We start from the raw sequence: 22,174 nt of genomic DNA, 5'->3' as shown, positions 1-22,174 counted from the left end.
GATATTTGCACTGTGCGGTGACATCTGCAGTGAGGGGCAGAGAGTTTTGCCAAGTGGGTTTCGAGGGCAGCTGATGTCCCTGTGCCTGCTGGGGAGGCAGGAGGCGGTTTGGGGGGCAGGTGGTGGTTTTTGGGTCCAGTGGGCTCTGAGGGCAGAGGGGCTGGTGCTGCTGCTCCTGTCCACATTGCTGACATGGCTGCAGGCAGCACAGAACCACTGCCAGCATTTGTCTAAAAGCACCATGTAAAGCCTTGTCTCTCCTTTTCTCTTCTATAGGAACGGATCTTCCTAACGCTCTCTAACTACATCTTCACAGTGATCTTCCTGACTGAGATGACAGTTAAGGTAAGTGAAGCCAGAGGAGAGGAGTGTCTGTGTGGTGTTAGTGATGTTTTGTTGTGGTGGATGTGCAAAACCTGTAGGTCTACCAGTGATGAGGGAGGTGAATGTTCTCATCTTCTGAACCACATCTGGATGCCCACCATGTGCCTTATGTGCATTTTGCATTGAAACAATCTCACTGAAGTTGCTCTTGATTGATCCCCATTATGGGATGCTTCATTTCAGCAATCCTCCCTATTCAGCTGAGCTCTCAAGCACATGCTCAGCATCAGCCATGCATGTAAGTCCCATTGTCTTCAACAGCCCATTGTCCTCACAACCTAAGCAGCTCTGTGCCTTCTTGAGCAGGCAGAGACTGGAGCACATTGAAACCCTGTGCTGGGTTTGAGGCGGGAGGCTCAGAAAGCCGCTGCTGTAAATCTCTCTTGTGTAATTCATAACGATCTCGCTGAACAATTGCTCTCTGGAAAGCTTCTCGAGTTTCCATGTTTGCAAAGCTTGTAGATGATTGCTTGGATCAGCTGCTCTGCACCTTTACTCCAGGAATCTATAGGAATAAAACACCATCCAACTTTATATGCCAGAGCTGAAGATGTTAACAACGCTTCTGTGCAGCACGTCTTAGCTGCAGTAAAAATATATCAGCTGTAAGGGACAATGCGGGGTATGTCTGCAGAGTTATTCTACAGCCCTTGAAATACAACACTTTGCTGATTTGTCTCATTAGGCTCCTATACTGGGAAGCAAATGGACTTGCAGACTTGTATCTGTAAATAATGCATTCTCAGCAGGTTGCTCGCTGGGAGAAACGCGTTGGATGCACAAGTCATCATTTGTTGCAACTTGTTGTCTGGGCAGGTGGTAGCACTGGGGCTGTGCTTTGGGGAGAAGGCCTACCTGAAGAGCAGCTGGAACGTGCTGGATGGGGTGCTGGTCCTCATCTCCGTCATCGACATCCTCGTCTCAATGGTGTCGGACAGCGGCACGAAAATCCTGGGGATGCTGAGAGTGCTGAGGCTGCTGAGGACGCTGCGGCCCTTGAGGTGAGCAGAGGGTGGAGACCTTACAGAGCATGGGGGCTGTGCAGCAGTTGTGCAAGGAGAGGGACTGTGTTCTGCTGAGCCCTCAGCAGCTCTGGGCTCTTGCAGTGCTTTGGGAGCAGCCCCACGTGCGGCGGTGAGCTGATCGATGCCTCTTCTGCTCATTAAAACACACATCCCCTGCTATTTGTGTTCTCATTTGCTCTGTGCAAAGTGCAGCTTAACAGCTTCTTCTCCCCCCTTTCCTTCAGGCAGTCGATGGCTTTTGTAACACAGGAGGAAATTAGTAGCATGTGGCAGATCATTTGTAAGGAAACAGAGACTGAACTGCTGCTTAACCTACAGTGCAAGGAACCTTTTCCCCTCTGTTCCCCACTAATTTGAAATGTCCCTGGGATGGTGAAAGCAGCCCCTGACCAGAACCACCCCTTCCTGCAGCTACAACTCCTGTCCTGTACCCCAAGTGCAAAGGTTTCCCTCTGTGCTCAATGCAGTCCTTCTTTAATGCCGTTGTTGCTGTTCTGCTCATGCAGCAGCTTATTAACCTTCCTGCTCGAAGCACCTTCGTGTGCTTGTCGTATCTTCCTTCATAAAAGGTTCGCTTTGAGTCAAGATTTTCACTTTTATGACAACAAAAAAGACTCTGCTTCTGACAGAAGGTGTTGTTTTACTGCTCTGCTGTGACTAATAAGTCTAAATAACAATGGCCATGCCCGTGCTCAGGTGTCTTTCAAATATTCTCAACGGCTGTGGAAGGGAATCTGTTGAAGTGGGTGATGTGTGTGTTGTGACTGGTGAGTTCTAGGACACCAGCTGCTTTAATTGCTTTTGTCTGGACAGAGCTCACTGTGCTGCGGTTCAGCTCTGGCCATAGGCTGACTTCCTATCTGACTCAGATTCAGACCTTATTTTTTCCGTGTGTCCCCCAGCATCTCCACGTCAGCTGTTGTTTCTGGTGGAAGTTTCTGCCCTATTTCTGAATTGTAAGACCTGCTCTGCTTTTCTGATCTGGCTGATTTTTGACCCAGAATCCAGAATAACCTGGATACCTGGGGGTAAAAGCAGGACAGCTTCCCATCTCTGACTGCAGCCACTCACATCCATGAGCAGTCTGCAGTCACGGGGAACAGTCCATCGAGCAGCTGTGGGGTGGAGGAAGAGCTGCCATCTGGAGCATGTGCAGGGTTAGACCCTTCCTCTGCTATTCCATTCCTGCTGGCATTTGATATGTTTTCTCAAGAGAGCGTCTGAGTGTTTTCAGCCAACATACGGCTTCATACTACAAAGGAAATGTAAAAAGACAGCAACAAGCCCTTTCTCTAAATATGTTCGCAATCAGTTCTATTCCCCTGTAATTAGATTTGTAGGAAATGAAAAAGCAGCCATCAAACTAGGGGCTTTTCAGTAAGTCGTAAATCTCAGCATGTGAAAACCCATCTGCCTCAGCGCCGCACATCTGGGCTGCCCCGCGTGGCTCTGCCCACTCCCCCTGCACTGTCACTGCCCCGTGGGGCTCCAGGAGCTCCCTGTTATTGCCCCATATCTGCAGCTGGACTGACATGGGATGCCAGACGGCACTTTGTGCTCCGTGGCTCTGCTCCTTGTGTTGAGATGGAGACCCCTCTGGAGACCGAGCTGTGGCTTTTCCTTTCCTGGAAAGCAACTGCTCACCCTCAGCTCCAGCAAAGGGACCTGGCTGCCCTCTGTGTTCTCTTCCTGTGAGCAGAAAGAAGGGCACTGTCAGAGAGGAGCAGCACTGAGCTCAAAGGCAGGGACAGCCCTTGTCACCTTTGGCTTTTCTGTCTGCTAATTGGAAGGAGTTCTTGCAAAAAGAGCTGCCTTGTGCTGTCTCATTCTCTCCTGTGAAAACAGCCCTGCTGCTTTATGCAACACTCAAAGCCACACATGCTTTTGCCATTGGCACGGGCATAATGCCATGCGTGCCAGTCATGGGCTTTTGATTGTGTGATTGATTATCAGCAACCAGACTGAGTCCATGAGGATTCCAGCCCAGTTTTACGACCAAAATTCCAAAAATATATTCACAAAGGAGTGACATTCAAAGATGTTTCCATGACCCTCTGATGTTTCAGCCAGTAGAGAGATTGCTTATACAATAACATTCCTTCCTAATGTGTTCAACCTGCTCTTGTTGGGATCAAGTGTTGTAGCTTAAGATATAAGAGAAATCAAGACTGAAACGGTATTCAGAATTAATCTATTTGGACTTCAGTGCTGTTTTACTGCCTACAGAGCCAGGGCTTTGGCTTTCAAAGCAAATGGATAAATTATTCACTCTTCATACCGCTGCGGTGTCAAATAGCCATTTCATAGACTCTATCATCTCATCTATCACCTCTGCTATTTTACTTTTCTTTTTAATCTGTGGAGGAAGGTCTCCATTAATGTTGATCTGCTATTTCATCTAAGTGCTCCTACTCCATCTGAGTGCTCTATTCAGGCTAGCGGGCTGAAAGGCAGCAAATGTGATCCAGCTGGGTGAGGAGGGCAGTGGTTTCGGAGTGTGTCACACCAGGGGTTTAACAGCACTGTGAGTGCTGAGGCAGCACATCCAGGAGGAACGGGAAGGATTTGCATTTCTTCACACTGAACGAAAAATGGTCTAACTTCAGCTCCCCCATTTTTCATATGCTTAATGCAAACTGAAATTGTCCTGATTGCCACGTTGGTGACCGGTATGACTGGAGGGCTCCAAATCAGCCGCATCCTTCAGCAGTAAATTGCAGGAGTGGTGGGTCAGATAATACAGATTTGCAGGCCTGATATCAGCAGGATCTCAGGCAATATTGATGAGGTGCAGGGATGCTGCGTGTTGACATATTGGAGCTGACACTAATAATCTGGCAGTGCTGAGAATTTCACTGGCACTTCTTTGAGAGTTATCAGACTCTCCAGAGAGCCGGCAGGAGTCTGCATGGACTCGCCTTGACGTTGGATCAGGCCGTCATTTTGAGGCAGCTCCAAGATCTGAAGGTTTTCATTAGTAAGAACTGTTATTTTTCAAAATCTTTTCAAAGCGTTCTCTCCCTGTAGGGCTGGAAACAGCCCTGGCACAGAGCTGGGATGGTGGCAGCTCCTACCCTCATGCATTCTCGTTTGAGGAATTCCCCTGTTGATCAGAGCTCTGAGAGCAGCCAAATGCTGCATCTTCTCAGCCCTTTATTCTCAGCACACACGACTTTGCTGAGCCAGATGAGCAACCTCCTCTTCTCCATCTCTGCTGGATACCAAACAGCGAAGCACAGGAGAAATCACTTTATTATTTCTGGAATAGGTTTTCTTAATAACCGTTGGAGAAAATTATCAACTTTAGACTCTGGAGACTAAATTTTGCCCTTTTCCCCCCAAATTTAAGGATGTTCCAGTAGTTAGACCAAAGGCCTTCAAGTTTGAAGACCTGACATCCGTCCCTGCATAGCTATGGGCAAAAGACCTCAGCAAAGATCCCATTGTACACAGTGTCTGTTGTAGCCACTGGAAGCAAGATGCCTGCAGACCTCTCAGAACACAAGGTGTGAGGGATGGCAAAGATCTTCAGAACATCTGGGGATCCAGGAGAGATTCAGCCTTGAGCAGCCTGCTGCATGGGAGGCACAGCATCTGGGATGGGGCTCAGCCGTGGTCCCCCCCACCACACGGCCAGGCTGTGCACGTCGGGCACCAGGATGTACCCATGGGGACCTCTGCTGGGAGCACCAGGGACCAGAAAGGGGGAGAAAGGAGAAGGAGTTGGATTCTGTCCAGGCAACAGAGCTCCAAGCTGTGCTCCAGGAGGTGCAGCTGCGTTTGGGGCTAAACGGCAGAGGTGGTGAGAAGACTCAGTGGCAAAAGAGAGAAGCAGGCATCAAGAAGCAGGAGGGAAGGTTCTGTGGCCCCTGTCAGCGCCAAGCACTGGGAGCAGCCCCTGGCTCCCTCCTTCCCTCTTCTGCTGCAGGAGCTATTTCTGCTTTGGGAAAGCACAGCTCAGAATCACAGAATCATCAGATCTCCTGAGTTGGAAGCTTCTGTGGCAGAATAACAGAGCCAGCAAAACGCTGAGCTCCGGCTGGCAGCGGGAGAGAGACACACAGCCCCATCAGCTGCCTTTGTCAGTGCCCCAGCTCTGCACCTCTGTGGCCGTGAGCCTGAACACTTCGTTCATCTTCCCAGCGTGGAGGGATATGCTTAAACCAATGCACATAAGCCTTGTTCTTTTATCAGAGTATGGGCTTTGAAAGTGTAGTACAGTTTTTCTTCTTTTATATAGAGATTCTACCATGCTTCTCTTGTGATGTGCTCATTATTCTTCCCACCTTCCCACGTAGCCTAGAATGTTATGTAGTACCTGGCAGAGTGCAGCTGCAGAAAGGCTGGGTGCCTGTCATCTCTCTGGGGAGGTTCCCCTAGATTCCAGCAATGGCTCCATATGGTGGGTGCAACGCCAGCTCAGAGGCAGAACCAGGCACAAGGGGGACTGACATTGGCTTTGTGCTTCTTTGCCCCCACAGAGTCATTAGTCGAGCCCCAGGACTGAAGCTGGTGGTGGAGACACTCATTTCTTCCCTCAAGCCAATAGGAAACATTGTCCTCATCTGCTGTGCTTTCTTCATCATCTTTGGGATCTTAGGGGTGCAGGTGAGTCCCCTCCTGTGCCCCTGCTCAAGAAATGTCTATTGGTTTTGAATCGGTAATTGTGCCATAGTTAAAGGCCCAGAATGACTCAGACCCATATGCTTCAGCAGCTTTTGGTCCCACCTCAGCAGGACAGTGTAGCCTTTCTAGTGCTCTCAAAACATTTATTTCTGAAGCTCCAGTCGTGGCTGCGTGTCATTTGATGTGTTGAACTTTCTGGAAGCTTTCCTATTGCATGCAGTGGTACGAAAGCCAACACAACGACCCCCTCAGAGGCACAGAATGGGCTTTCTTCATCACTTCCCCACCACAAGGACTTCTGCTCTGCCTGCAGCAGGACATAAATCAAACTATTTCTCCACTTTCTTTCTTCCCCTGACCACAGCACAGTAGAGTGAGGCCTGAAGCATGACACGTACTGCCAGAAATCTCAGCTCAGGGAAACTTAAATCCCATTCCTGTTCAGTCTGTGAGATAACACGGGGACGTCTCCTCTCCACCTTCCTTCTAGGCTTAAAGCAACAGGGAAATAGAAGCTTTCAAGGCTGAAATTGCTGGTGTGTAAACTCCAGAGGGACCTTGACCTGGAGATTCATTCAGATTCCAACAGTTTGTATAACTGAAAGCTTGCAGAAATAGAGATTTCCAAGCCTGATTCCTGCTGGCACTGCTGGCAATATCCTCAGTCCTGGCAGTGCAGGAACCCAGGGGAAAAAGTGGCAGGGCTTCCAATTTAATTGGTTTCTCATTACCTGAAAAGAAGAGATTGTTACATATAAATATTCTGACATAACACTTACTTCTCTCTGAAGTTTACCTGCCCTGTCGCAGCCAGCTTTGGGAAGCTGCTCTGCTTTGCTTTGTTTCAGAGAAGCGTCTTATATAATGTTTAATACTAATATGCTGTATAAATAATAAGTACGGCATCGAAAATAAACAGAGGAGAGAATCATGCCATCCGTAACCAGGGGCAGCTGGACTGGCTCTCTCACAGCCCACCACCTCCACCCCTTATACTGAGGTGGTTCATAACCCTGACCATGTCCTGTAAAGCAGCATAAAATTTATGCCAACCAACAAAACCTGCAGAGCACCCTTTGAATTTCCTCCCTGCTAATTGTGGTTGCTTCCTTCTGTTCAGTTGTGACTATTGATGAGCTTCGGGGGTAGATGTGAGCAAGGCTGATCTTGTATTCGGGAAGCAAAGTCCTGGGTTAATGTTGATGTGTAATTAGGTGTAAGATGAGGGCCAGAACTATTTCTATAAAAAGATGATCCCTCCAAGTTACAGTTGGTTTTCCCATGTGAAGGAGATCAAAGTACACTTGATAGAACTTTATGCGATGACAGTTCAGACTTGGGAGCTTCTAACAGCGTCTCCTCTTTACCAGACTGCTTCTGTCATGGTGCTCATCCACGTGTGGATGGTGATTAATCAGACACAAGCAACAGACTGCCAAACCCTCGGCCTTTCCCTCCTGGCAGTGCTGGAAGCTGTAGCTCCGACTGACGCACCGCCAGCAATCAGCATTCTTACAAATCAGGCTCTGCCTTTCCAGACCCAGTTAGGAGCTGTGTTTCTGCTCCCACCTGATGGGCATCATGGTCCGGCTCCAGGAGAAATTGTATTTATACACAATATATTAGAACAGTTGTTTACCTTCCTGCTTAATTAAAACTTTCTGATCTGTGCGAGCTATATCTCCCTTGTCTGCCTTACACATGATAGTGTTTCTCCATGGGAAGATCAGGGAATACTCTTCTTACATCCAGGAGTTTTATGGTTGTGTTGGATTGTGATTAACTTTACGTGCCTAGAGAACATCCTTCTGCTGCTGTGGACTCCTGAAGGAAACCCATGGAGTAATGTATGGGTTTATCTTGTTCGCTATTATTTCTACTGATATTCATCTACAACAGCAGATCAAAACCCATCAGCATCACTTCTCTGTATACCCAGGTGGTGTTTTAAGGAGCAGGTTGCCAGCTCTCCCTGAAACAGCAGCTTCTGTCAGCAAATAAACCTGGCTGTCTGGCAGGCTGTGAGCCCCTCTGTTCCACCGGCATCAATCACATCTGAAGCAGTCCTCATCCCCTGCCACTGCCTGCAGCTAAGTGCAGGGAAGCTGCTGTTCCTCGGGTGTTTGTAGATCTGGAGTTTGCTTCCCAGGAGCTGCATCTCTCCTGGCTTACTCTGAAGGAAGAAAGGTCGGGGTTGGGTACCCAGCACCAGCCTGACGCCTTGCAAGAGGAATATTTTCAGAGCCCAGCAGTGGCTGGAGTGGCATTCAGATCCGAGACAGAGCGCTGCCAGCCTGGCGTGCAGCAGAGCCCAGCTGCAGCACTCTGGCTTCCCTGCAGTGTGTCCCCTTCTGACCGCTGGCAGCAGAGCTCATGGCTGTGCCTCCAAGTGTCACCTGTGCTCAGCTGGCACGGCCCCATCACAGGCTCCAAGGCCAGTATTGTTAGCTGGGTCACAGAGCCAGCCTGCGTGCCCCAGCAATGAGCCCAGCAATGAGGGGCTGCAGGCAGCTCTCAGGGCTCTGAACTGGAGCACTGAATGCACTGTGTGGGTGCCCAGAACAGTGTGAAATGATGCGTTTACTCATTAGGCACAGATCAGACAGGCTGCTCAGTCAGTAACCCACATGAACACGTCTGGTCTGCACGAGCTGTGCAGAATTCCCTGTGAGAAATATCCATCCTCTGCTGAGAAATCCTGTGGTCTGAGCCGTTACCTTTCCTCTCCTCTTTGTGTGTTTTGCAGCTTTTCAAAGGCAAGTTTTTTATCTGCCAGGGGGAGGACACCAGAAACATCACAAATAAATCGGATTGTGCAGAAGCAAGCTACAAATGGGTCCGGCACAAGTATAATTTTGATAATCTCGGCCAGGTATTAATAGCACGGTAATCTGCTTCTTTGCTCCTTTACCTCCTTGACTTAAAACCTGTGCATTATTATCCCGTGGGATTTTCTTACAGGGCACCGCCAGTCATAGTAAATATTCAGTTCACATACACAGCGTTCTGTCTCTGTAAGTCCCAAAGGTGGTGTTTCCAAGCAGCCACACACTTCTTTTCAGAACAGAACAAGCACATGTGGCTTTGTGGAGTACTTAATTGCTTCACTGCTACATAACAAACCAAATAGATCTTGCAGAAGAGCTTGTCTAATAGAGCTGGACACTTCCAACTATCTCTGCAACACTGCCTTATTTTAGCCGCATGGCAAGGACTAATTAGCAGGGAGCAGCAGAGACCTGGAGGGTGGAAATGAAGCTGCTTTGTGTTCAGCTTTGTGGTTTCTGAATTAGCACTTGTTGCTGAACCATGTTCTGACACTGATGAGTTTTTGCTGCCAGGAGAAACCTTGGGCATCAAAGTACCCCATTATCAGCCAGGTGATGATGATCTCCAGACAGGAAAGGGCAAAGAGGAGTAAAGTGTTACAAGTGAAAAATCTCTGCTGCAACTCCTTGTAAATCCTCTCTGTGTTCTTCTAGGCCCTGATGTCTCTCTTTGTTCTGGCCTCCAAGGACGGCTGGGTGGATATTATGTACGATGGCCTGGATGCAGTGGGAGTTGACCAGCAGGTATGAGCTGCAAGAAGGAGCCAGAACAAAAAGGTGGTGGGTTGGGAGGGAGCACAGCAAGGAGCCCTGGGCTGGAAGCCAGCCTTCTCCCTACAGATTTGCCACACTGTTGGTGTAGCAGGGCTGCAGCAGGAGGACTCTGCTTGCTGAAGAGTGAAGGCTGGAATCCAAGAGCAGTTTGGGCATTTCAGGAGAAAAGAATTGCTCAGCGTGGGTCTGGGTTTTTGGTGAGGGCGACGATGGCTGCAGGGGATGCTGCTGGCAGATCAGACGTGGTTCTGAGCACACTTTGTGACTTGGGACTGTTCTGCTGAAGCAGCTCAGAGGGTTGTGGTTGTCACAGGGAGCAGAGCACACTGCCCTGCTGCAGAGCATCACCCCCCATCCAGCCTGCAGATGTAGCAGCTGTGACCATTTCTCCTTTTCTTTGAGGTTTCACTGACATTTGTCTTCCTTTGCAGCCAGTCATGAACTACAACCCGTGGATGCTCCTCTACTTCATCTCCTTCCTGCTCATCGTCAGCTTCTTCGTGCTCAACATGTTCGTGGGGGTCGTGGTGGAGAACTTCCACAAGTGCCGGCAGCACCAGGAGGAGGAAGAAGCCAAGAGGAGGGAGGAGAAGAGGCTTCGCCGGCTGGAGAAAAAGAGAAGGAGTAAGGAGAAACAGATGGCTGGTCGGTAGTCTTTCCACATCTTTCTGAGTCCTGCTTGACCTTCCACACAATCCCCTCTCCCTCCCCTCCCTGCCTCGCGTCTGGTGATCATTCTTCTCCTAAAAGCATGTCCAGCTATGAAATTTGCATGAAGGAAGTAGTGTGTGTTTTAGGCTGAGCAAGGAGACGTGGAAGCCTTTTAATCACTGCGTGATTTGCAACGACCTTCCCATTGGAGGTTATTTCAATCTAAAAAATAATGATTACCAGAGCTGGAGCTTCTTGGATGGCAGAGCTCAGTGTTACACAAATAGTGACAACTGCAAAGATCAGCAGTGCCGGATGGCACCGTCAATCTTCCAAGACACCAGCACTGTTGCTGATAGCTGGATTCACTATTTGGTTTATTACAGCCTTGTAATGCCACAGTGATGCCACCTGTCCCATTTATCAAGCAGGATTATTTATTGGCACGGTAGCACCACTGCTATTCAAGAGTGTAATAAAATAATGGAGACATCTCGTTCTAGTAATGCTTAAAAACCCCTCAGAGAAACATATCAATGCATTTGCTTGAGAAATACAGATTAGAAAACAAAAGCTGCGGAGGAGAGTAACTGAGGAGGCAAAATGGCAGTGATGCAAACTGAACTGAGCCCCCAGCTCTTGCAGACCTTCTGGAGGAGGCTTTGAAAGGGAAAGGTGCTCAGCCTCCACTCTGTCAATGGTCTTCTATCTTTGTCTTTGGGTGCTGTTTCTTTAATTTTGGTTGAAAAATGAAGGAATAAGTCAGCCAGGGGCCAAAGTCAGATGTACCCTTCTCACATGGTCTCCTCTGCCCAGAGGTTCTCCGTCTCCCTTCGTGTCCATGGCCCCACTCCTCCCCCCAATCTGTCTCTGCTTCTCTCCACGTCCCCTCTCACATCTCAATCTTTGACAGACTTCAGTACTGCTTAGGAGACTGTCTGATCAAGCACTTGTTCTGAAAGCTGGTGATGTTGTCTGTCTTATTATTTTTTAATAATCGAGGAGCCACTTAATAGCTGTGGCAGGTGCAGCTGTGCAGCCACGTAACACAAGTATGTCTCAGCCTCTCTCCATTCAGCACTCGTGCAGCACTTTCCCTTGTCCTTAGATCCCATTACCTTCCCAGGTTTTGTAACTGATAGCATTACCACAGCAGCCTCTGAGCAATGAGGTTTGCTTTATGCCCAGAGCCTGTCTCCCTTGATGCTCAGTGGGAAGATGGAGGTTTCCCTCAGGAGTGATGGAGAACAGCTCTGTATGGGAATTGCTGAGTAACAGCCTGAACCAGTGATTGAGCACCTGGAGAAGGGACACAGGCAGCCCTGGGAGTGCAGCTGAAAGCGATTCACCTGTGTGGCCAGGAGGTTCTGCCCCTCCCTGAGCCTCATTTAAGGGCTGGTTGCCACACAGGGAGATCTCTACGTGGAGATCCTTCCTTTTGGAGCGTTTGGTGAGCCCTGCTGGTTGGGATGGGTAAGCAAATTTTTCTTTCTCTAAGTGGATTGTGACCATCATCCTTTTTTGTGTTTGTTTTAGAACCAGTTATCTGCCGTCACCTTTCCCTGCAAGCACTTCAGGCTGCTCTCAGCTGAGTGCAGTACAGGTGGAAGGAGCTGGTGCTGCCTGGGAGCATCTTTTGTTCAGCACCATTTCCCAAATGCAGTTTCAGGCTGATGGTGTAGAAAATGCTTTTGAAAGATCTCTATTTAAAGTCACAGTTCTGGAAGGCAGACGTAGAAGGAAAGTAGATGTTTAGTTACTACTGATGACCTTATTTGTAATGCTAGAGGAACTAGATGAAGAGAAGGCACAAGTCTGGGCAGTTTCCCAGCGGGAAGGAATTGCAAACCATCCTTGGAGATACAGTTATTCATTCAGTCCTATGAAGCCTCTAATTAAAGAGGCAATAAGCAGCTGCTTTATTGAGGATCAAATATTGCTGAAAATTCAATTGCCATAAAAACCTTTGAAGAGCAAAGTCTGAAGCCCTCCGAATCCCTTCAGAACAGTTTTTCCCCATTTGCGTTCAGCAAAACATTGTCTTTAACTGACCATGTCCAGCTTTGCCTTTGGAGCTCACAGATGCTGCTGCTTCATCCTGCATGGCGGGAGCTTGCAGGGGATGCCAAGTTAAGTACTGTACCAACAGCTGCATGGGGACTCCTGGCAGGGCATCCTGAGCGTCTCCCAGAGCCCACACCCACCCACAGATGTCTGTTTTTCCCTCAGCCAGATATAGCCCATCTAACAGTTGTTTTTCTTCATAGACTTTTCAAACGCAGTTCCCCAGTCTGACATCTGCAAAGCAGAGGAGTGTGTGGGACCCCGGTTTGGTGAGGTGTAGGCAATGCAGTGGCTGCTGCCAGGTGCTGGCCCAGCAGGATGTGTGCCCTACCTCAGGTACCCACTCTGTCCTCCAGGACTGCCTCCTCCTCATCACCAAGCCAGGGTGTTCTCTTAGGCTTCCATCATGGGAGAAGCACCAGAGCCCTTTGCTTTTCCCAATGAGCCCCAATCCCTGAGCTGCCCTCCCTGCCATGCAAGGAGAGGATCTGCCAGGAGATACTGAATGGAGGCAGTGCAGAACCACAGAACCTCTGACGGGGAAGGGAGGTCTCGCTGCGTGTCCTGCCGGATGATTAATGCCGTTTCGTTCTTTTAGATCTAATGCTGGATGATGTGTTAATGGAGAGCACAGCCAGCGTGGTGCCAGGTACTGGGCAGCTGTCGTGTTGTGTCCCCGTGAGTGGCAGTGCTGTGTAACTAACTCTGGCCGCGCTGCTCGGAGGCATCCCACTAAACCCTGTGTGTGGTGCAAGGCTCGGGCGCTTCCCTCGTGGCACACACATTCTGACTGCAGGTCTGCTGACCTGGCTCAGGACTCGCACTTCCCAATCCTTAATTTATCCAATGGTCATCTTACGTTTTGCAGTCATCTCTTTTTTTTTAATTATTATTATTATTATTATTTTTCTGGCTTTCATTGCAGCACTGTCAGACTTCTCATGGCCTTTCTTTGTGTTCTTTTTTGTTCTTGTTTTGTTTTATTTCAGAGAATAATGACTGGACTGTGAAAGGGATCTTTGGTTTGTTTGCTCTGGCTTTCCAACCTCAGGCTGAGGAGTCTGAGCGATTTGCAGGAGTCTCTGGAAGGCAGGGCCGCGTAGGGAGGGTATTTCATCCTTCCTCCCTACACAGGGAGGCACAAAACTCAGCAGGCATCTTCTGGGTTAAAAGGAGTAAAGGTGCCGCCTTGTGCCCTCTGTAGGACTCGGGCCATACCCTGCCTACCCGACCCACCGTGCACTGCTGTCAATCTGCCTCCTTTTATTCTTGGAAGAAGCTTTGATCAGCCAAGTGTTTTGTTTAATTTGTAACTCATGAATATTAGCCTGAATAATTAAAGAGGCGCCAGCATAGAAACAAATATAGCTGTAATTTTCAACAAAAATAATATGCTGGGAAAACTGTGCTCTTAAAACCTGTGACAAATCCCCCACTGCAGAGCTCCATCCACCTGTCACACATTGCACAGAGCACAGGTAACAGCTGCAAGGTGAGGGCTGTCAGCTTTGGGCACGGGGGACAGCTCAGGGGGCAGAGGTTCCCACCTTTGTGTTTCTGGGGCTGTGGTGGAAGTTACCACAACATGCTTGAATCGATCCCTTCCCGCTGCCATTCCCACTGTCTTTTTCTTTGTCTTCACTCTCACCCTCCTTGGCAGGTCCTGTCCTTCCTGCAGCGCTGGCTGTTGGGCATCACTCAGTGCTGGGGTCCCACTGTGTGGGGCTGCATTTGTTGTTTGCTTGGTTGTGATGCCTCTTCTGCTCATGCACAGTTGCACTGAGCCTGGTTTACGTTCTTTTCTTTTTAAGGCACTCAACTCATTCCAGTCCCCTCCATTATCCCACGCAGACTCAGGCTGCGCTTTGTGTTACTACGTTTCTTTCCATTAGGTGATGATTCTTTCCATTGGGTCTCATCTTGAAGGATGTGGGGCTGCCCCCCCATTGGGTGGTGGGGTGAGGGGTGGTCCTCCCATGGCTCAGGGGGTACCTGCATGTGTGAGCCTCAGACCACACTCATCTCTGTGGTTCTTGAGGGTCTGCCTTCCTGGTGATGTGAAGATGCAGAGCGCTGTGTGCCACTGCCCAGTGCTCACTGAGACAGCACAGTTTTGTAGTTTTCCTTCTATTTTTCTCACCAATCTGCATTCTGTCACAACTGGAAACTTCACAGTGGAAATAATTTATTTTTCCATTTCATTTTTTATTTATTTATTTTAAGTATAAATCCATTTGGTACAATAAAAGCCAAGTGAAATGCTCTGTTTAAATAGAAAAAGCAAAAAAGTTCCTTCAGTGCAAACTACTTTTTTAACCTAATAATATTCCTGATACAGTTTGTAAATCCAGCTGCGTCACGGGCTCATTGCTCACGGCTTGCTGCTGTCCTCCAGATATACCCAGACCTGCAAAGGAGTTAATTCCCTTATTAGAGAAGAAGGGAAAAGCCGGAGGAGACTGTAATGGAATTGTCCCACTCTCGTGAATTCCAATTTCCTGCGCCCACACAGCTCCGGCTGCAAAGGCACTTTGGGGAAAGCAGCAATTTCTCTCTTGACAGGGCAATATTGTGAGGCAGCCCTGTGCCAGTGGTGACACCAGCTGTCCTGCTGCCACCGAGGGACTGCAGTTATGGGGCTGTCATATCTGCCCAGTGCATCAGGACTGTCCCCTGAGCCCTTCTGCATTCTGCCTCCTGCAGTTGGGTGGTGCAGGGCTGGGGGTGCAGAGGGTTTATCAGTAGTGGTGCCTTAAAGCAGTGGGCTCATGTAGGGGGAGCTGAGGGCAGAGCATGGTGAGATGCTCAGGTGTGCCAGGAAGGCTGCAGCATTCTGCTCCCAGCTGTTGGCAGGCATTGCCTGTGCTTCCTATCCCATGGGGTGCTGCAGGGAGGAGCAGGGAAAGCCTGTTTGGGAAACAACCTGAATGAAGGGCTCATAACAATGGTAAGATGAAGGCTGGTGCTGCTGTGCCAGGTAGTAACCCAACTGCTGCAGCACTACAGAGCCTGTCTCCAGGGTGAGGAGAAGCAGGTGGGCTCTTGGGGCCGCCATCTCCCTCTCCCAAATCACCTTCCTACCTGGGCTGGGAGGAAACTGCTCAGGACCCACAGCCTGAGCTGGTTGTATCCAGAGGAGCTGCATCTCCATCTGAGACAGCTCCCTCACCCCCGCTCCTGGCCTGCAGCCACAGTGAAGCAGCTTGATTTACATCCTGTTTACCAGCCTGATGTTTCGTAGTGGGCTTTTGCTGTATTTTCCCATTTTCTCACATTCTCATTCTGCTAATTCTTCTTTCTTTTGTTCATTTGCTCTCCTCGTTTCTTTAATGCCACGTGTGCCGGGAAGCCATTTAACCTTTCAGTGATAACCGAGACTAACCCAGAGCTCTTGTTGTTCTTGACACAGTGTATTGTAACAGTACAGTAATGTGGTGTTGTGTTAGTTGTGAAGTTCACCACCTGGAGTTTAACAGATGTCTGTATTTCCCAAGATGTTGGTATTGTTTAGAACTTTATTGCAATAATGCCAAAGAACACTGTGCAATAGGGGGCAGGGGCTTTGCACCTGGATAATTATGCACCAGTAACACCCAATGGATGTGCAGAAACACACTGCTCCTATAGAAGCAGTGCTTGTGTGATAGCAGGAGCTCCCTGCCTCCCTAGGCACAGTGCTGTGTGCCCGGGCAGCATGCTGTGGGTGTGTGGTTGGTTCATCGCCAGGTGATTTTGGTACTGCACTGATTTGCATGGCCAGCATGTGGAGCACGGTGTGATGAGCGCTGCTCTGATTTATAAACAGGGCTGACAAATCCCCTCCTCGCAAAGTTAATGGTGAAGGACAAAGTGTCTACCAGCAGCGGCACCAAGAGATGTTTGGCTATGGAAACCCTGAGGATGTGCTGGGAAAGGCATGGAAGAGCATTGGTGCTGCGGGGATGGGGGAGGGTAGATGAGCAATTAGCAACCCTGCTTATAAGGTCACGCAGCAGCTCATCCAGGTGCAGATCCCTGCACAGGAGACGTTTTACAGCCTCTCTCTAAATCCTCTCTCTGTTCTAACGGTGTCGGTGCTATTCTGTAGGATTTGGAATTACCTGTCAATCAAGGCTGAAAAAACATGAATTCCGGTGTGATTATTCATAAGTAAATCCACTGCAAGAAAAGGCAGAAACACTGACATTTTTCTTTTTGAATGTGAATTATACATAAATGTAGAGAAGTGATCCAATTACGATGGTGTTTCTTACTGAGATGATAAGTTGGTTCATAAAAATAGGTCCTGTTCCTGACTTAATTGTGTTCAAACATTTTAGTTAATTTGCTACTCGTAATTTAGCATAATGTGATCGAGATATCTTGACTTTATGGAGATTTATGCAGATTCCAAGATATCTGACATGGGCTTATGAGTGAGTCAGCAGCTGCAGGTCTGCTTCTGTATAAGCACTCAATAGATTCAGTGTGGAAATTAGTCGTGCAGACCTTTCCATCAGTATCGTGCCTTGGCACTCCAGCACAGATCACCTAAAACACGTTACAGATCAGAAAGTGAATGTTAACACTGCCTTTAATGCCACCGGGCTGAGGCCAGACTGTGGTTGTTCCAAACCCCTACAGAATAAAACCTCTCACTGGATTGTCTCTCTGGTGCCTGGGCTGTGGGGGAAATGCCTGTCTGTATGGAAAAACCAAAGCAACTCTGATTTTTGGGATCCTGTTGTGAAGCAGGGAGTGCACAAAGCCATTCAGCCTATGGTTTTGATTGCGGTGTCGCTGACTATTGACAAAGCCAATTCTATTTCCAGGCAAAACTTAATCTTCTAAATTCAGTCTTCCCTGAGGGCAGCTGAAGCCCAGCCTTCACGGCTCCATTCTGCCCAACTTTCTGCTTGGAGTAATGCATCAAGCTGTACATCTGCAGAAAATATCAAGCCATGTAATTTCTTACAGCTCAACAATTTTCATAAGCAGTTGATCATCTAATTAGTAGAGTAATGTTACACTCTGACATATTCAAGACAGTCCTTTCCACTTCAATCTGCATTATAATGCCTCCTTGAAAATGGTACTGAATTATATACTCAGCCTTGGCATTTCCTTATTAGAGATTAGGTGAGTAAATGAGTTTGTCTGTGGGAGCACTTGGGGTCTAAAGAGCACGTGTCATTCTGAGGCTGCCTGACCTGGGAATGAGTTGTACAGCAAAATCTGTGCTGTGGTGATCTTGTCTAAATGGAGGGTTGTTATTTTCTAGTCACTGAGGCTGCGACTGATCAGTTTCCCGTGGTATTTTTATGGGCCGCTCCTCATGGCTCTGATGGCCCAAGTGTTGAGTTTTGTTCTCTCTGCAGTTTACTGCAAAGAATATAATAGGACCGAATTACTTCTCTTTCAAAGCCCACCGCTAACTGAATGCCCTTTATTTCTAAGCCGTTGGTACTAAAATCTGTCCCCAACATCTGACTGCTAATTGGGCTTTTGGGTGCTTTGGGGACTTTCTAAGCTCAGCAGCTACAAAAATTGTCGGCTTAATTTAAACTTAATTGAATTTTCCCAGTGGTGAAAACACTCCTCAACAGAATGATCCCAGCTCACCTCATCCCTGATGCCGTAAGGCTGAGTATAGCGCATGTCCCTCTTGAGGTGTTTAATGGTTGTAAGATGATGGGAGCCCTGCTGTGTATTAAAGGTGGTAATGTGGCAGCAGAGAGGGAGGGAGGGGAAGACGACAGCATGTTGCTGTAATCAGCCTAGAATTTGTCAGTGTGGGAGGCGAGGTGTGCTGGCTGCAGCGAGGCACAGAGAAGTGACTTGAGGTGCCTTTCCGCTCTCCTCCCGCTGCAGAGGCGCAGTGCAAGCCCTACTATTCGGATTACTCCCGCTTCCGCTTCCTGATCCACCAGATGTGCACCAGCCATTACCTGGATTTGTTCATCACGGGCGTCATCGGCCTCAACGTGATCACCATGGCTATGGAGCACTACCAGCAGCCGAAGGTCAGTGTGCTGCCACGACGCGGTGTGGCTGATGGGCACAGTTAAGGATGCTTCTGCTGTTTGACCTGGGGGCCTTTTCAGCATGGCCATCCCCTCCCTTGGCACTGCCAAAGGTATCCTTTCTACCCCTGCCTTCCAGGTACCAAAGCTCAGTCGGTACCTGGAGCTGTTGCACCTCTCCCCTCTGGTGAAGTGCAAGGTGACTGCTCTGGCAGTCAGGGTGGGAGTGCATTTGTGTTGTTAGCTTCAAAGGATCATTATTAAAACCTTCTGTTTGAATGTTTTCACATACTCACAAAAGAGGAAAAGGGGAAAGCCAATTGCATTTGTGACATCTTTCTGCTTTGCGAAGTTTCTCCCAAAGTCCCACAGGGCTTAATTTTCACAGGCACCGGGTTCTATGCTGGTCCTTAAAATACGTTTTAATGTATTTGCGTGCTCAGTTCCTGGGTTTGGGTCATATTCTGGAAATAAAAACGGCCTGTCCTGAGCTGTCAAGCCTCTTGTGCGTAAGAATGAGATGGAAATAGGTGCTTTTGCCATATAACTTGTAGTTATTTTTATTAGCTACTTTCAGAATGAATAAATACAGCACACAATGGAAGGAAATATTCTCTAAAACTACACAGGGTTTGAATATTTAATGTATATTTAAAAAAAAAAAAAAAGGCATTAAAGAAAGGGGAAAAATATCCTCCAGCCTATCGTAAAGGAGCCAAAAAGTGGAAAGGCACAAGCCCAGTTTATTTCTTCTGTTTGGGTCACCTTCAAACACCCGGGCAGCTCCTGTGTGATTCAGTCGTTTGGTGATGAGGAATGTTTTTGGCTGCAGAGCCTGCACTGGAATCGCGTGAGGGCGTTGCATCTCGCCGCCGCCGTTCTGCAGCTATGATTTCTCTTGTATTACAACAATGCTGGGCAGGCTTTTGTTTTCAATTTTCTTTAGGAAAATAACATTTTGTCTCTAAGCCTCTGGTATGCAGCATCTACGTAATGACCCTGGGGTTGGCGTGCTGTGGGATGACAGCACAGAGGGCTGAACCATGGCCATAGGATCGCTCCAGTCTGCTCACAGTTGTGAGGGTCCTGCAGATACTTCAGAGGCTCAGTGTGCCATACAGAGCTTTGTACCCAACTCGGTGGTTTCTTGGTGTGTTGGTGTTCGTTAGAAGGGTGGATGTGGCACCAGGAGACATGGTTTAGTGATGTGGCAGGGATGGGATGGTGGCTGGAACAGGTGGTCATAGTGGGACATCTGTCAAACTGCTGAGGCCATGGTGGAGCCTTTTGTCCTGTTAGGGACTGAGCAGCTCTGCTGGAGCACAGTGAGGGCAAACCTGTTGGTGCACAGCTGGCACCCAACTTCTGCGCTCTGTCCACACCACAGGTCCTTGATGAAGCCCTGAAGATTTGCAATTATATCTTCACTGTTATCTTCGTCCTGGAGTCTGTTTCCAAGCTCATTGCCTTCGGGTTCCGTCGCTTCTTCCAAGACAGGTAACGCAGGCTGCAGCTTGGCTGCCTGGGGGCTGCAGGGCACAGCTGCAAGGGTGGAGTTTTAGAGCCCAGTGACCCTCCTGGTGTTAGCAGTGTAACATGAGGGAATCCTTCTTGGTGGGGTGGGTTAGAAATGGGCTGGGGTGAGGGCTGGAGAGTGGAGTGTGTGTGAGGAGGAGTGTGACGTGCGCCCATGTGGTGGGCAGAAAATGGAGAGCAAGGCAGTGCTGAGCAGCGCATCTCCTCCTGTGGCTGCAGAGCCAGGAGAGCTGGGTGAATGAGAACAGAATCAAGTAGGAACAGGACCTTTTATTATGCAGACACTGAGCAGTGTACAGAATGGCATCTTTCTCTAAAATTTCCCCTCTTGTCGCCCCTCAGGGCTGTTTTTATGCCCAGAGCAGGTCTTGCTGTAAGAACTGATTGCAGGGTCCAGCTCTTCCTGAGCAAGCCCACAGTGAGCCCCTGTGTGCTGGGTCTGCCAGGGTCCGTCAGCTGCTCCAGCATCACCCCTCAGCTCTGCAGCCTTTGGGTGCAGAATTGCTTTGTTTCTAATTCTCTTGAGCCAAGAGCATCGTTGGCTGTTGGCTGATTTTATAACAAGCTGTGTTAGTTATAATGATTTCATAACGTAACTGCTTTTGTATAATACCCGCAGAAAAATGCTGCAGATTCATTTGAGTGCGAGAACCATTGAAATGCCTGGAATTTGTGTGAAACAAGCTGCCTCCTGTTGCCAGCTTCTTAGTAGATGTTAAACTTCATTTTGTGTTTTCTCCAGATGGAACCAATTAGATCTGGCAATTGTGCTGCTGTCTATCATGGGTATCACTTTGGAAGAGATTGAGGTGAATGCTTCGCTACCAATTAACCCCACTATTATCCGAATCATGAGGGTTCTCAGGATTGCTCGAGGTGAGACAAACTGAGCAGAATCTGCTTGTGTTGAGGTGCAGGGTCCCCTCCAGGAGAGAGAGTTAAGCGTTGGGAAACAGTGCTGGGGCACATCCTCATCACAATGTGCATAGCTCTGGCATCAGCAGTCTGTAAACAAATAAAAGAACAATGGAGGAAAATACTTGTGAGGAGCCAAAGAGCTGAGCCAATTGACCATGTGTTTCTATCTTAAGAGAATTTGAAGGCTGAGAGCTTAGAACTAAAAGACAAATAGCTGTGGTTGTAACTCCCAGAGATGTACCTGGGAAATGATGCCAGTCAAATCAAAGTCATCTCTAACGAGGATTGCAGAACATGAGCCTGAGTGCATTGGCTTTAAAAGGCAAGCATCTAATAAATTTAATTTCCCTCGAGCCTTTACATCTCTCCACACTGTGACAAAACATGCCTTGTCACTGTGCATCCATCTGTCCCTCCGCACTGCACTGACACGTACTGGGCTGGGAAGGCAGCTCCTTCAGGGCCAGAGCTTTCCCAGCAGGACCTCGTGGGTCCAAATGACTTGAGATGCAAAATGTGAGTGCTCAGGCTCTTAATAAAGCACTGCCAGGCTCTCCTGAAGGGCAGTGTTGTGCTCTGAGGCGTAATTGCTGTGATTGCAGCCCTCTTCTAAGCAAAGAGGGAACTGGGGAAGAAATGAGATGCTGCTGTGTCTCAAGGGCTGGGAGAAAAGTGTTTTTCCTGTGCATTGGATTCCTTTCAGAATTAAAAATACATACCATTTCCAACTGGGTATGCAGCCTCCTGGAAGAGATGTGTAAATCAGTTCCTTGGTGAATCACGTTTGCAAGTGGGCAGCCTATGGAAGTGGGAAAGTGGCCCCAGAGCTGGGAAACAGCTGCTCACAGCACAGGGAAAGGGAGGGGAGGGGAGGAGGAAAGCAATGGGGAAGTGGGGGAATGATACTCATTTGTCATCTCATTTGTTGAATTCAACCCCCACTGGGAACAAACCTGGTGTGCACAGTGCTGTGAGAGGCACCAAAGGACTCCACTCCTCCTGGCCGGTGGCTTTAAAGCAGAGTTGGAAGGGAAGTTGCTTTTTAGTCTTAACCTCATCATTTGGCTGTCTTGCCTCAGCCAGTGTTATGGCCCTGTGCTGCCGCTGGGTGCCAGAGTGCCATCCCAATGGGAGGGGAGAGGAAGGCGGGCAGAACGGTGGTGCTTTCCCAGCTCTCGGTGGGTGATGCTGCAGGGCACAGGGGTTTCAGCAGTTTCCAAGCAACCAGGAGCCGTATCAAAGGGCAGAAGCAGAGAATACTTGCCATCATTTCACATTTCTCCTCCTACAACCCATTGCTCCTGTGAGAGGGACGGGGTTTTCTGCTCCGTACCAGTGCTGCCGTTACCAAATCATGACCGTGTTT

General features: G+C 48.7%; 1 protein-coding gene and 1 long non-coding RNA gene across 3 annotated transcripts in view; one reads left to right on the top strand and one right to left on the bottom strand.

The window, feature by feature from the left end:
- Positions 1–22,174, top strand: part of CACNA1G (calcium voltage-gated channel subunit alpha1 G) — a 99,727-nt gene that overhangs the window by 60,677 nt on the left and 16,876 nt on the right. Inside the window, exons 21-30 of one of the 2 annotated variants that reach the window (XM_015880222.2) lie at positions 277–345; positions 1,201–1,385; positions 5,891–6,017; positions 8,782–8,907; positions 9,518–9,607; positions 10,069–10,282; positions 12,951–13,001; positions 18,203–18,354; positions 19,742–19,851; positions 20,633–20,766. In XM_015880222.2, coding sequence (XP_015735708.1) covers positions 277–345; positions 1,201–1,385; positions 5,891–6,017; positions 8,782–8,907; positions 9,518–9,607; positions 10,069–10,282; positions 12,951–13,001; positions 18,203–18,354; positions 19,742–19,851; positions 20,633–20,766 — 1,258 coding nt within the window. The remainder of the gene's footprint in view (positions 1–276; positions 346–1,200; positions 1,386–5,890; positions 6,018–8,781; positions 8,908–9,517; positions 9,608–10,068; positions 10,283–12,950; positions 13,002–18,202; positions 18,355–19,741; positions 19,852–20,632; positions 20,767–22,174) is intronic. The other variant, XM_032448219.1, reaches the window with a different exon arrangement.
- Positions 20,777–22,171, bottom strand: LOC107322315. The gene is made up of 3 exons (XR_001558889.2): positions 21,762–22,171; positions 21,528–21,607; positions 20,777–20,895 (listed from the first exon to the last, which is right to left on the bottom strand). It is a non-coding gene; the product is annotated as an uncharacterized LOC107322315 (long non-coding RNA).

The sequence above is a fragment of the Coturnix japonica genome, chromosome 18 (assembly GCF_001577835.2).
Source record: "Coturnix japonica isolate 7356 chromosome 18, Coturnix japonica 2.1, whole genome shotgun sequence".
NCBI lineage: Eukaryota > Metazoa > Chordata > Aves > Galliformes > Phasianidae > Coturnix > Coturnix japonica.
Note: the sequence above shows the minus strand (reverse complement) of the source record. Positions and strands in the feature narration are given on the sequence as shown.